General features: G+C 44.1%; 1 protein-coding gene across 1 annotated transcript in view; it reads right to left on the minus strand.

Moving 5' to 3' along the window:
* The window catches only part of Hydin (HYDIN axonemal central pair apparatus protein), a 355,607-nt gene that overhangs the window by 229,079 nt on the left and 111,074 nt on the right, over positions 1 to 15,454 (minus strand). Inside the window, exons 10-11 of the mRNA XM_021632513.2 lie at positions 14,014 to 14,113; positions 1,923 to 2,041 (exon numbers count right to left, since the gene is read on the minus strand). Coding sequence (XP_021488188.2) covers positions 1,923 to 2,041; positions 14,014 to 14,113 — 219 coding nt within the window. The remainder of the gene's footprint in view (positions 1 to 1,922; positions 2,042 to 14,013; positions 14,114 to 15,454) is intronic.

The raw sequence follows: 15,454 nt of genomic DNA on the forward strand, positions 1-15,454 counted from the left end.
GGTGATGTGATAAATTAGGAGATGCAATGAAGCGTCAGCTTTGAGGATGCCAAGAGTGCAAAATCTCCCCGTAGAAGCACCTTACCATGCTCCTCTCTGCCACTTTTCAACTCTGTCCAATCTGATGCCTCACCTCACTGAACACTTTGGCTGGCTAGGGTTTGTTCTGCAGTTAGAATCTGGGCATGCCTATTAAATTGCTAAAAAATTATTATCATAGCAGAGAAACCATATCCACTTTGTATCAGAACTCAATCTCTTTTTCTGATGTGGCATCCATAAAGTACATTCTGTGAGGCATAAGGAGAAGTCATGTGGGATAAATTACAGAAGCAACGCCGATGAATAAGAACTATCACACTTTTTCTCTGCCTCAGAGACTCCACTCTCAAGAGCAACCAACATAAAATAATGCGGAAGTTAGCTGTGTACTCTCACATTTTAATATTGTTCAGACTGTGTTTCTGTGTATATCACCAGTCCCAGCGTTAGCATCTGTGTACCCTTGCTTTGCCTCATTTAGATCAGCTACCCCGGTGAGTGTGGGAACTGAAGTACTCTGTTGCCATGTCATGTAGGCATTTCTCCTTGTAGGCTAGGTTGACTTGGTGTGAAGAGATGGGGTGCTGAGAACCCAAAGGACTGGAAGAGCAGTAAAGCACCTTCTACTCATCGATAGCACAGAGGGTATCAGTGACCCAGTGCTCATAACATTTTCAGGCTGAGGGATTTGGCTGAGTTTCTTACCACCTATGGCAGCCATCTCCTTCTACACTGCCCTCGTTCCTATCACGACTATAATCTCTGTCCTAGATGGAGAGAAACTGGACGCCAGACTGTCCGCTACGGGGGGGGGGGGGGGAGGGGCGTCTGCTGAACCTTCACTCCACACGTTTTCTAGTGTTAACCTAACTAGACACCTAACTAAGCCCCGGAGCACTCAGCCAGAAAGCGTGTGTGGGGGGCAACCATCCTGCTCCATTGGCTTTGTGTAAGGACTAAGTGAATGAATTCATTCAAAGCACCAGCACTGCATCAGCATTCGCTGAGGGCAGTATCTTGGAGGAAGGAACCACATGCCCCTGTGTTCTCATAGGAGAAGGATAATAAATCCTATCTTTCACAATTCTGCAAGGATTGCAAACCACACACACACACACACACACACACACACACACACACACACTAAATCCCGGAGCCTGACAGCTGCTTATCACTTCTTAACTAATTGCTTGCATTACCTCAATAAGATACAAACATTCACAGTATAGAAGCACCCTAAAACCAAGTTTCCATGACAGCCACTTGTATATATGTGTAATGTATACATTGGTGTGTAACAACGGTGTGTAAGTTTATCCTGTATGAGCTGACCCGTGAGGTGTACTGGAGTGTCGTCGGCTCTGAAGGACCGTAAGGTCGTCTTGGAAGTCTGGTTTCTGCTTAATTGGGAAGACAGCACAACACTCTCCTTTAGGAGTGTGATGATTGGTTTTAAAACACAGATGGGGAGAGGGGATTGAGAGGAGATCCTGAAGTGTGAAAACAGCTATCCTCATTAGGACATTGGAGAAAATGCAAAAAGCCCTCCTCTCCTCTGATCCGAAGGATTTATGTTGTCCCCAGAACAAGCGCTAGACAGATGGGGAGCTGTATTTATGTTTGTTTTTTTTTTCCCTCTGCGGCCTACAAATTGAGAAGGATAAAGCCAATTAAATTACAGCGCTGAAGAGTTCTTGCGTTTGATGAAATAAGAGAACAGAAGAAGACACTCAGCATGGCTAGGAGCAAGGTTAGAATAGAGACAGAAAATGGAGAAGGAAGCTGCCTGCACAAAGTTTCCATCAAATAAAAAACACATCAAAAGAACCAGAGAAAAGAGCTCACTGTCGGAAGCCTCAGTGAGCAATCGCAGGGCCCACCTCGTAACAGTGGGCAGATCCAATGAAAACTTTGCCAATGTCCAGTAATTCGAAGTTGAAGACAATCTTGGGCCCCATTCCTTCTCCTCTGATTCGGAGGGGCAAGCGGATCTCTCGGCCTGTAAAAGAAATTCTGACTTTATTAGCCCAAATGACCCACAATATATTACCAAATGCAAAGCAGGAACTTCTTCAGTAACCCCAGTCACTGCACTGTGCCGAGGGAACCACGATTTAACTAAGGTGGAAGTTGTTTCTTGTCTTCAGGAAACAGTAATATTGCTAGGCTCTTACCTTTAAGGAACAGCTTGCAAAGCAATTTAGGCTGACATTTTATCAGGGAAAAGACAATTAAGAAGGTTAACCTCCGGGCACAGAAAGGCAAATGCTGTGTGCTCTCACTCCTGTGCAGATGCCAAAGCTGGTCCCACTGCAGCGGAGGGTAGAGGAGGAGATTACCAGAGAGAGGGCAGAGAGCAGAGGGCAGGGAGGGTAGAGAATACAGTCAGATAGTGTGGGGGGATAGCTCTGTGGAAGAGTGCAAGCATGGTAAGCACAAAATCCTGCCTGGGTCACCTCTCCAGTATCCCCCGTCTCTGTTTCTCTGTCTCTGTCTCTGTTTCTCTCTCTCACACACAGACACACATACAGACACACAGAGAGACACATACAGACACACACGCACACAGAGGATAGTTCTAGTGTTCCGTGCACAGCAGGGAAGCTAGAATACATCATGTATTTCAAAAGAGCTATAAGACAGGATTTTGAATATGAAAACACAAATGATAAATGGCCGGGACAGTGGAAGAACTAATATATTGATTTGATCATAACATTGCACTTATGCATCAAAATATATCATTAAGTTATATAAATATATATAACTTAATCAAGTATTAACATTATTCTGAAGTTTTTAATAAAGCAAAGTAGTTTCTCTGAATCTGAGGAAGGTGACCAGTGACTGATAATACTCACCAAATGGAAGCCACCACAAGATGCTAAAGGACAGTTTGTTTTGATCTAGATTCAGGAAGACCCAGGGAACTAGCCGTCTAAGTTTGTGGATCTGACTTCTATGCTCCACAGAACTTTTCCTACCCTATTCCGTGGAGGCCATAGAATGACCTCAGCAGTGTCTCAATATATCCACAACAGATCAGAGTCAACACAGCACAAAGACAACTTGTCTGTGTCTCCTCTTTTGGAACACGGGGATATCTTCACTAGATAAAATATGGATAATTACAAATTACAGAAGACACGGAAAGACTCCCATAACTCGCCCTTCTTAAGATAATTATTGTCAACATTATGGTGACTACTGTCTGTACTTGGTTCTATATCAAAGTGCTGTGAATAAAAATAAATGAGAGCATAAGTCACATATTTGTTTGTACCTGATTTTTTTCATTTAAATATAGCTGAGCAAGGCTGTATAATTGCTTCCCTCCCTCGGTGGCTTGCACGGTATTTCCTAGTAGACTGCAGGAAGGAAGTTTCTAGACTGCAGGAAGGAAGCTCTTCAAGTCAAATCCAGCTGTAATCATCCAGATCCTGTGTCCTAAGCATGCTGTGCCTCTGGCAACAGACGCCCACCCTCAACTCATCACAGGCAACCAAGGACTACATCCACAGTCTACGTGGTTTTGGGATTCACTTGGACTACCTTGAGCAGCTATTCAAGAGGAGGTTTCCTGTGGCAGCTACTGAAGGCTCTTTTAGTTATGGTTCCTGTGGGGGAGCATTGTCAGTCTAAGTGGTTTAACTTCTGTGTGTGTGTGTGTGTGTGTCTGCGCACATATTATGTATTCACATCTGAGGACATGGAGCTAGGAACCACAGATGAAAGAAAACACACAGTGGTTTGTCTTTCTAGGTCTGGGTTACCTCACTCAACATGATCTTTTCTGGATTCATCCAGTTGCCTGCAAATTTCATGGTGTAACTTTCCTTTAGAGCTCAATATTATTCACTATCCGTTCATCTGCTGAAGGTCATTCAGGTTGTGTCCATTTGCTAGCTGTTGTGAACAGAGCAGCAGTGAACACTGCTGAGCAGGTATCTGTGAAGTTGGATGTTGAGTCCTTTGGATTCAGGAGTGGTAGAGGTAGGTCATACGGTAGATTTACTTTCAATATTGTGAGAATTCTCCATACTGATTTCCAGAGTGGTGGCACCAATTTGAATTTCCGCCAATAGCGAATGAAGGTTCCTGTTTTTCCACAGCCTCGTCAGCATTGGCTGTCACTTGTTTTGTTGATCCAAGCCACTCTGACTTGGGGGTAGGGAATGAAGTCACAGAGTTGTTTTAATGTGAATTCCCCTGGCTGCTAAGGATGATGAATATACATTGAGGTATTCCTTAGCCATTTTTTTTATTTCTTCTATTGAGGAGTCTGCTTAGTTTTTTTAAAAATTGGGTCACTTGTTTCCTTGAGTCTGTTTTCTGGGTTCTTTGTAAGTTCTAGATATTACTCCCCCGTCAGAGTTGTAGCTGGCACATTCTCTCCCGCTCTGTGTCTCTTCTTCACATGAGTGGTTGCTTCCCTTAGCCGTAAGGAAGCTTTTTAGTTTTCTGAGGTCCCAGTTGTCATCTGGTGGCCTTAATCCCTGGGCAAATGGACATACTTACTCTGTGCCTTACTCTGAATACTCAAAGCACTTTTGATGGCCTGTTAGGTTTAGTTTTTAGTATTACAAGTAAGTACACTCAGAACTACCAAGCGACTGTTACAGTTCACCGTTGCTAGTATTAGAACGCCTTGTGACAGCTTACTGTCTTCTGCTGCTATTTAGCTTTTTAGTCTTTACTATCTTTCAGGGACAGGAATTCTGTCCTTTCGTGCTTCTGGTGCTGGGCAACACCATGGTCATTAGGCAGTATGTCTTTGACTATGAGAAACAAAACTGATCTTTACGATATTTGGGACAACTAATTTCTTCAGAGGGTTTTCTTCCCTCTGCCTGATCCCTGAAAAAGAGGCATCAACGATGGCAAATACTCTAGAGCAGTGGTCCTCAACCTTCCTAATGCTATAGCACTTCAATACAGTTCCTCATGTGGTGACCCCCAACCACAGAATCATTTTCATTGCTACTTCATAACCGTAATTTTGCTACTGCTATGAATTATAATTTAAATATCTGAGACATGACCTCCAAAGGGGCTGTGACCCTCAGGTTGAGAAACACTGCCCTGAAATCTGAGTAAAACTTTCAGAGCATTCAAACATTGCCATCCTTCTCCATTACACTAGAGTTCAAGTCTCTGGGCAATGACTTGTGCTCTATGATGAAGAGAAATGTTTCCTTTGATTGAGATTTCCAACTTGCAGACTGGCAGAGAGAGAGAGAGAGAGAGAGAGAGAACTGCTAATGTGTCATGGGATAAACAGCAGGTCTATTTGTGAATGTCAGGCTTTCTCCATCTGTTACCCTGACTGCCTTCCTTTAAAAACAAAACAAACAGACAGAGACAGACATGCTGCAGTAAAGCAGCAGATCACTGTTTCTTTGGGGGATTATTAATTACTTCAAAGGAGCTGGTCCTGTCCACATATAGCCACTTCCCATGACAAAATGAGCGTGTTTCTAGGTGTTTGTTTAAATCTGAGGGTCACACTACAGATGTCCCTTTGCACAGAATCTTCTAAGCAGATATTTCCTTGTTCTGGCAAAAAGCAGCAAGAGGAACAAACACAGGGCTCGGTAAACTCCTCACTGAAAGAGTGAGGTCTTAAAGCATTTTAAAAATGACATACATTCCTGTGTGCAGCTAGAGTTAACTAGCTGGACACATTACAGACAAAGGGATGCTCAACAGAGAACATTTAATGAGCCTTAACCCCCTGGAGGAAACAGACCTCACTGCATTAAATACCAGGAAATGCAAAGCACTGGCCTTGCAAAGTTTCCTATCAGCTGTGCTGTGTCCCTCTCCCACTCAGATTCACACACTGAAATCCTAATTCCCGAGGTGATGTGGGATTAAGGAGTAAAAATTTGGGGAGAGAATTAGATGATAAAGGCAGACTTTCTCTGGATGAGGTTGGTGTCCTTACAAAAGACACAGAGGGAGTTTCTTTACCCTTCTTCCCATGGGGGAAGAACTTACCCAAGACGGCAAGGTGCAAAACGGGTCCTTCTCAGACACTAAATCTGCTGCTACCTTGATCTCACATTCCCCAGCCTCCAAAATTACAAGGCATAAAAATCCCCTTGTTTATAAATTATCTAGTCTCTGGTATTTTCTCATAGCCCAAGCTCACAATGCCATCAAAGGTCCGCTTACTAACTTGAGGCACAGAAAGAGACTCTAAACAAGAAAGTGTAAAAACTATATATTATAAATGTTATATTCGGAGGACTGTGAAGAAGCAGCAGCAGCAAGAAAGACCAAAGTAGCAAGAAATGCCTTGAGCCCCTACGCTCCCCTGTGCTGCCATGTGCAAAGGAAAGGCCACCGAAGGGGATGCTGCCGTTTGGCCCTGGGCTCTGTGCAAACACTCACCTCCTGCTTTCCTTGCGTAAAGCCTAGCGTGCCTTCTTGACTCATCTTTCCACATAGCCCCCCCTGGTGAACGTTTATGTCCTTTATGCATCTCCGTGTTGCCCTCTGCCAACTACCTAGAACAACCTCCAGCCAGAGGACAATTTTTTAGATTTTATCATTTTACATGACAGTTCCGGTGTAGAAAGTAAATGCAATTCACATCTAATATTGGGGAGTAGATAGGGCCAAACATTGATAAGCTTAGAGGTACCTGTTGTTTTGGATTCTGGGTGTTATACGGAAGTGTTTGATGAGTTGGGTCTACATCTGAGGCATCTTGGGGAAACTGGGTGGGGTTTTGGATGGGGTTGGTACCTGAGGGCTTCTCCCAGCTGCAGTAACAGAACCATTTCCACATGGAGATATTTATCTGTGGAATGGTGACGTACAAGACAGGGGAGAGGATGTGTGACAGCGGATGACTCAAACTGAATTCAAATATCGTACACAGAGCTCCTCAGGAAGGTAGCTTGTCTGAGTTTTCCAACCTCTAACTTTCTCATCTGTAAAAATACCTGCTGGAAGTCTTTGTGCTTATACATGGGTGTATTTATAAACACACACACAAGGGATACTGCATTAGTTTGATTATTGACAGCAAAGGTGTTGAGTTTCTGTAAGAGAAGCACCACATGTGGTGTGAGTTAAAAAACAAACAAACAAACAAACAAACAACCATATCCAAATGGGATCTCTGACAGGATGAACAATGGTGTCAAAGATAAGCATCTCCTATTTCCTCAACCTCTGAATGTTACCTTGTGTGGTGAAAGATGTGGTTTTAGTAAGATGTGCCAGTGAGGTCATCCTGTGCTGGCTGGGTCAGTGTAGTCTTTTCTTCTCTTTCCCCCACTCTCTCTTTTTAAGATTTATTATTCACTATGTATACAATGTTCTGACTGCATGTACACCTGCACGCCAGAAGAGGGCACCAGATCTCATTATAGATGGTTGTGAGCCACCATGTGGTTGCTGTGAATTGAACTCAGGACCTCTGGAAGAACAGACAGTGCTCTTAACCTCTGAGCCATCTCTCTGCAGTCTTACAGTTAGCCATGTAGTCACAGTAGCTCTCTCATTTTATTCTTCCTTCCCCAAGTTGATTTCCTGTGTTTCCACGGGAAATTTAGAAATTTATTTTTATTGTTTTTTAAAATTGTGTGTGTAAGAGGAAGGGAGAGAGAGAAAAGAGCAGGGAGAGAGAGAAAGAGAGATAGAAGGAAGAGAGGGAAGAGATAGTGCACAGATGCCAGAGGTGATGAACTCTCCCAGAGCTGGAGTTACAGGCAGTTGTGAGCCAGCTGGCATGGTGCTGGGAACTGAACTCGGCTTCTCTGAGAGAGCACCCAGTGCTCCTAACCACAGAGCCATCTCTCCAGGCCCTCCACAGGAATTTCAGAAATGACTTCTGTATTCCTGTTCTTAAAAGCAGTTGAGATTTTGATTGTACAATCTATAGATAAATGTGGTAGGTGGCATTGGAGCAACATTAAAGTCCCTGATTACAGTCAGTGCAGGCTTTTCCATTTGTCCAGGTCTGTAATTGCAGCAAGGCTCCATACATTTCACGATACAGACCTTGCATTTTGTCCAGTTTATCTCTGAGCACTTTATATTCTTAATGCTATTTAAGCAACATTGCTTGCTAGAATTTCAATTTCCCACCGTTCACTGTTCACATATAGAAATTAACCTGCATGTGAATCTTTAATCCTGCAACTTTGTTATAATTACTTTTTGGTCCTCATCTTAAATACACATGCTCCAGCATCCCTTCCTTGGAATTTTGCTTCAATAAAACATAGATGAAGCCCAACAATCCACATCTTTAATGTAACCAGAGTTGAGACTCTGGTGAAGATTCTCTAAGGACATTAACTTGAGAAATACAAGAAAATTGTTAACTATGTGAACTGATAACAAAGCAGCTAGTTAGCCCCCAACAAGGAGAGCAGCAGAACCAAAAAAATCTGGGCCCAGGGGTCTTTTCTGAGACTGATACTCTACACATGGATGATTTATGTAGATAACCTAGAACCCCTGCACAGATGTAGCCCATGGCAGGTCAGTATCCAAGAGGGTTCCCTAGTAAGGGGAACAGGGACTGCCTCTGACATGAACTCAGTAGTTGGCTCTGTGATCACCTCCACCTGAGGAGGGAGCAGCCTTACCAGGCTTCAGAGGAGGACACTGCAGACAGTCCTGAGGAGACCTGACAGATTAGGGTCAGATGGAATGAGTCCCTATCAGTGGACTGTGGGTGGGGCATGGGAGGAGAAGAGAGAGGGTAGGATTAGGAGGGGATGAGGGAAGGGGATACAGCTGGGATACAAAGTGAATAAACTGTAATTAATAAAAACATAAATTTTTAAAATGAAAAAAATAGAAAAAAAAGAAATAGAAACCATAACGAAGGGATGAAATATGTAAATATGAATTACGTGAATCCTAAAAACTAAGTCAGTGGAAATTTAAAATTCGGTAGATGAGCACATCAAGAATAGATATAGCAAAAGAAACAATTTGCCATGCGGAAGAAAGAACTTAGGATAAGATACCCAGAATAGGGTCCAGCAAGATAGCTCAGTGAGTAAAAACAACTGCTGTCCAGACTGATGACGCAAGTTCGATTCCCCAGGACCCACATGGTGGAAGGAGAGAACTGACTCCAAGCAGTCCTCTGACCCCCACACGTGTGCTGCGCTGAATTCACACACACACAAGTAGACAAATGTAATAAACTTGTATAAAACAGAATAAATCAAGGAGAGACAATGAGGTGAAAAAGAGATTAATTCTGAAGTAATTTTGAGAACCGAGAAGTCATTGGTGAGAATTTTCCAGAGCTGATAAAACCTGTATCGTCTGAAGAAACCTATCAGGTACCAGATAGGGCTGGTGAAGGCAAAACCACCACGGTGGAACCACAGGTCACCAAGGCACAAGGCAAGTCCTAATGTTAACTTGAAAGCAAAGAGAGATGCACATAGCAGCTAATGTCTACCACCCCCTTTGTAAACGGGTGTAAAGCAGGAGCTGGCAAGGTGGCAGCAGTGAAGAGCACAGGCTGCTCTTGCAGAGGACCAGAGTTTGATTCCCAGCACCCACACTGGGCAGCTCCCAACCACCTCTAACTCTAGCTTCAGGAAATCTGATGTCCTCTTATGATCTCTGTGGGCACTCATACACACGTACACACACTAAATCTTTAAAAAGTGTGAAGAGGAATCAGAATTCTATGCTCTTACTTCTATGAACATAAATACTTTCTAGGATTTGAATGTGAAGTATCCTCCATAAACTTATGAGTCTGAACACTCGATCCCTGACAGTTGGAGCTATTTTTGGTGATTTTTAGAACCTTCAATGAACTTCCTGGCTGGAGGAAATAATTCTTGGGGAGCAGGCCTTGGGGGTTATAGCATAGCTCCACTTCCAGCCCAAGTATTTTGCTTCCTACACTGCTGAGCTGTAAGGAGTCTCAGTAATACGCTCTCACTGGCTTGGGCTCTGCTATACATTTGGCGCCATGATGGACTGTACTCTGTCAATCTGAGAGAGAAAATAAACTTATTTTATTTTCCCTTAAGTTGCTTCTGTCAGGTATTTAGCAAAGAGATGAGAAAAACACACCATCTTAAAAGCAAACGTAAACAAAAAGAAAGCCAGACGGGGAGGGAATTTTTCCCTATCCTTAACAAGTGTTTCTTAGTGACATGGGACCAGGGGATGGGGGGTTGCCAACTGGTTGAAGATGACAGCCAGCAATCATCAACAGCCCTCCAAAGGACACAGAATTGCATGGAACTTACAGAAATGATAATATGGAATTACTACACAAACAGAGCCCTGCCTTGGCAATCGAATCTTCTAATACATGACTAGCAAAATAAAGAGGACTGTCAGGCAGATGGAAAAATTACATTCGGTTTACCCAAGATGAGAAATCTGTGGGGAGAATTTGGAACGGCAAAGGAAACAAAAGATGAATGCGACTCATGGGGTATTGTTTGGGGACCTCCTGGAGAGCAGCTGGCCCCCTGGAAGGAGGCCAAGCGCAGTGTCCCTGGGGAGCTGGAGGAGGGCCCACCACCTGTGGTGTCGGGGCCACCTGGCATGCTCCTAGCCATCCATGCTCCTCTGCCGTACATTTCCTGCCGAGCCCCCAAGAAGTCTGGTGTCCCGCAGCATGGAAGGTGACTTAGGCCAAGCCCAAACTCCTCACCCATCCTGCAGCCCTCCTGGGGAGTCATGAGAAGCCCACCTCTGTGTGCGGGGTGAACACCCAGTCCCGCCGGAATGCAGTCACCCCTTCGGGCAGAGTTTTGTTTCAACTGCTTGCTCCTTCACTGAACATTTGTTGAGCAGCGTATGTTCTCAGTGTTTGCAGCACGGGCTCTGTAACAGCATGGTTCCCACACAGAAATTTCAACAAACAGGAAAGCGAAGCTATTTTGCGAGGGATGAATAAAGAGATGATAAGATCATCCGGGAAATTAAGAAAACGATTTCCCAGAGCATGGAAGACGATAGGTGTGGTGAAGAGGGGAGGCTAGCGCAGCCCCGGATTGGCTGCCTGCCCTGCTGCATATTCTTAGGCTAGCTGAGGGAGGCGGCCTCACAGATTTGGGAGAACAGTGGGATCTGGGGTGGGCAGCACAAGTCACTGATGGGTTATGAGGGAAGAAACTAAGGGATAGGCCCCAGGGACATATATTCTTCTAGTGACAGGATCTATGTAAATAGTAGGCATAACTATGGTTATCAATAATGGGCTTATTAAAGAACTGGAAAAATTCACAGAAGGCCGAGGGGAAGGGTGGCAGGGTATTGATGGGCAGGGCAGGTGTGTCAGTATCTTCACACCCCGATAAACAGTATAAGGTCAGGGATAAAAACCATTAGGGTTTAACGTATGATTTAAAGCTGTAAATAAAGCTTACAAGATCAATGTAATAACAGTGGCTGGCTTGGAGGGTGAGTGGGGGCTTAGCGTTGCCTGGAAAGGGGGCATAAAGAAACTCGGCGTGGTGATGGGGGTTTTCTGTATCTTGATTTGGGTGGTGGTGATGCCACTACTTGGGTTTGTCAGAATTCATAGACAGGGTGAATTTTTACTGTGCTCAAATTATAATTCCATAAACTAGGGAAGGAAAGACAAAAGTAAATTAAATACATGTCTTTTAGATGGGGCCAAAGAGAATCGTGTGAAGTTCACAAATCAACAACACACAATATAGGGGTCCCCAGGAAACACTGAACATGCTTCTTGAAAGAATTACAGGAGAGAAAGACTGCTCTTTGACTTTATAACTTTACTGTCTACCTATTTTTCTTATTGGTATTAAAAATTTAAGGTTTAAAAACAAAACAAACAAATAAACAAACAAACAGAAGTTGGAGGTAGTGGCTCACATCAGTGATCCCAGCATTAGGGAGGCTGAGGTCTGAGCTCTGAGAGTTTGAGGCCTGCCTGGACTACACAATGAGTTTCAGCTTTGCTCAGGCTACTGAGACTGTCCTGACAAACAACAAGGGAATCAATGGGTGGATAATAAAATACAGAGCAAATAAATAAAAATAAAACACAGAAGAATTTCCCTAGAAGGACAAAGAACTTCCTTGTCTCTTTTCCTCTGGTGCTCTCTGCAGCAAAGCGTTCGGTCTAGATCAAGTGTTACTGTTCTCTTGAGTCTTTCTCCGATACTTCTTCCTTCCTCCCTTGGCTTTCACGACCTTGAACTTTGTGAAGATCCAGGCTGGACCTTGCAATTATTTGTGCTTCAGCTGGGTGACTTGAAGCATCCCTTTGAGACAGACCTGATGTTACTGACAGGACTCTGTGTCCTCTCTGCCTCCTGGCCGAGTGGTCCTGAGGGGTCACCTGTTCCATAACTGAGATGCCATCGTCTGTGCTCTAAACTGTAAAAGCCAGTTTTCTCCACTTTAAAACAGGCAAGTATTTTGATGGGAGACATTCTGAGAGCACATAAGAACTCTTGTTCTCCCCCATTACTCTTCACCTGAATCAGTTATTACTTTGAAGATTTGCCATGCGGCACACTTTAATGAAGTGGATTCAGAGGCGCCTGATTGGATGTAACCTGGCCAGAATGGATCAGCAACATTATTTGCTTCTTGTTTGAATGTACTCAGTGGGAGCTCTTCTTTGGCTTCTGTGTCATGCTGACACTTTATTCTTTGATCACTTCCTTCACTCAGACTCTAGAGAGGAAGTCACAGACACACCTGTTCTTTCCTGCCTCAGACCTGGAAGAAGCTAGTTCCCTTCAGCAGTATTTTGTGGCCAAGCTTAGGGTTGACTGGTGTACCCACTGCTGTTTGGATCTCAAAGTTTCCAGGACTTCTCAGTAACAGCTAGAAAACGCACGTGTGTAGCCATAAATGCACACACAAACTTTTCATGCACCTTCATGAACCTCCTCCACCACACACACGTACCTAGGCTCTTTGAGACAGGGTTCCCCTAGCAGTGCTAAAACTCGATTTGTAGACCAGCCTGGCCTTGGACTGCCTGACTCTGCTTCCCAAGCGCTGGAATCAGAGGTGTGTGCCACCGCCTCCTGGCTTCATCTAAACATTCGAACCTACCATAAGTTCATATTGCGAGCTTCAGAGTTTATCTTTCTGTTATCTGCATACCAGTCCTCTTCCTAGAGCAAAAGAAATAGCCGCTCCCATGGTCCGCAAAGTGCTTTCCTCTTAGGATCCGTCTCCTGGTCCTCCAGACTGCCCCACCACAGTCGCCCCATGCTCCTTGCCTCTGCTAGACTTCCTTCTCATTGTATGCAGAATGCATTTACCTTTGTTGAGATTTTAAAAATTAGGAGCTGGGCATAATAAAAGGAACAAACAACACTGCAAGACTATGTCACAAGTAACAGTCTTCATGTTCTATGCATTGACAAGAAATAGATCAACAGGGTTTTTTTTTTCTATTTCCCGTACCAACAGTTTAACTGTAAAACATTTTTAAAAATTCATCTGTTCTAGCCATGTGTGATGGCTCATAACTGTAATCTCAGTTCACAGGAGCCTGAAGGAGAAGGATCCCCTCAAGTTAGAAGCCAATTTAGGCTACATAGTGAGTTTTAGGCCAGCCTGGCCTCCAGAGTAAAACCCTGTCTCAAAACAAACCAACAAACAAACAAAAACAACAACAACAAACACTAAAACCCAAAAACCAAACAGCAGCAACAACAATGAAACCAAATCATTTCAGTCGTTTCATCCGTTCTATGAAATACTGAGCTCACAGTTTGACTCCGATGTCCTTCTATTGGTATCATATAGCAACAACGGCCTCAGTTCACAGTCTCCCACGTTCTTACATACACACCCACTCACACATGTACACATACATGCATATGAACACACACACACAAATGCATGTACACATACATATGAACATACATACACACGCACACATATGTACACATGCATGCAGATATCCATACACACATATGTTTTGAGCACTTGGAAACCTGGTAGCCACACAGTGTGAGTACACACCTGAAATGTCACAGTAGACTGTCTGCTGATAGAGCTTGGCCTCCAGGGGGTTAAAGTACACAGTAATTACAGCTGAGGAGTTGGGCCAGACATCGCCTTCCTGAAACATGAACGGGAAAGAAAGGTGTTTTTTTCAAATGACAATTTTATGAATTTTTTTTTATTTATTTGAGGAGTTCATGAAGTTCTGACATAGATGTGGTTAGCAACATGGTCAAGTAGATTAGCATATACAACCCCTAAGTGGCTCCTTTGGTGTGTCACGAGAGCATCTCAGGTCTGCTCTTACCGAGTTTCCAACACACGTGGTATTAAATGCACGTGTCATGCTGTGCATTGGCTCTCCAGGACTCACAATTGTGTATTTGTGCTGCGTGACCAGCATCTCCCCATTTGCCCATCATCACCCTCTGACCCCTGGCACCTGCCATCCTACTCTTTGCTTCCACAGCGTCTCTTCTTTTTATAGCCTGCACACACATGACAACATGAGGTGTGGTTCTGGCCTTTCTGGGTCTAGCCTGATTCACTTGGCAATACCGTAGCAAGTGCCAGAGGCCTTCCAACATGTAAAGGGTTTTGCATGCGTTGTTGTGGGACGCACACCCTTGCAGATGTGCACTGCTCGCCACGGTGGGCGTGTGAAGGTCAGAGGACAACCTGTGGGGGTCTCTCCTTCCACCACGTGGGTCCCAAGAATTAGGTGCAGGTTGTCAGGGTTGGCAGCAAGTGCCTTTACCCCTGAGCATCTTGCCAGAGCCCAACGAGGGTTTTAAGGCTGGACAACATTTCGCTATATGTATATATCACATTTCTTGAGTCACCTGTGAAGGGCTCTGGCAGGCCTTGCCCTTCTCCCCCATTCCCTCTGCCTTGCTAAAAACTATTAGATTACATTCCAAAAGCTAGCTACCACGCTCTGTTCCTTTATTTGGCCACTTCCTCCTCCTGAGGCTGACTATTGAGGTCCAGCTATCAAAGTATTAAAGCCCAGTAATCAAAAGCCCCTAATTAATATGTCTAATCAAAATTAAACACCTCATCCAAACACAGGTTTCCTCTTTTCCCTTCATAAACTCCCATTTGCCTATGGGGCCACCTTTGTCTCCTCAGTATCTAGAGGCAGTCATTTGTCCCTCCAGGGTAAACATCCCTGCCCCCTTTTCCCCTTTTCCCTTGTCCTCTGTCTCCCAGCTTTGTCTCTTGTTCCCTAACCTTTGTATCTTTGAGATAAATAGATCTTCTCTGGGCTGAGAACTTGGTCTTGGTGTGTGCTTTGCTGATACAGGACCTCTGCCCATGAATATTCAAGTAGTGCCACAGCTTGGCTATTTAAATCATGCTATAGAGAACATAGGACTGAGCCTGTGCAAATACTGAGTTCATTTCCTTTGGGTATGTAGCAAGAAGAGAGGGTCTTCTGGGTCACACAGTAGTTCTA

This window comes from Meriones unguiculatus, chromosome 10 (assembly GCF_030254825.1).
Source record: "Meriones unguiculatus strain TT.TT164.6M chromosome 10, Bangor_MerUng_6.1, whole genome shotgun sequence".
In the NCBI taxonomy this organism is placed as follows: Eukaryota; Metazoa; Chordata; class Mammalia; order Rodentia; family Muridae; genus Meriones; species Meriones unguiculatus.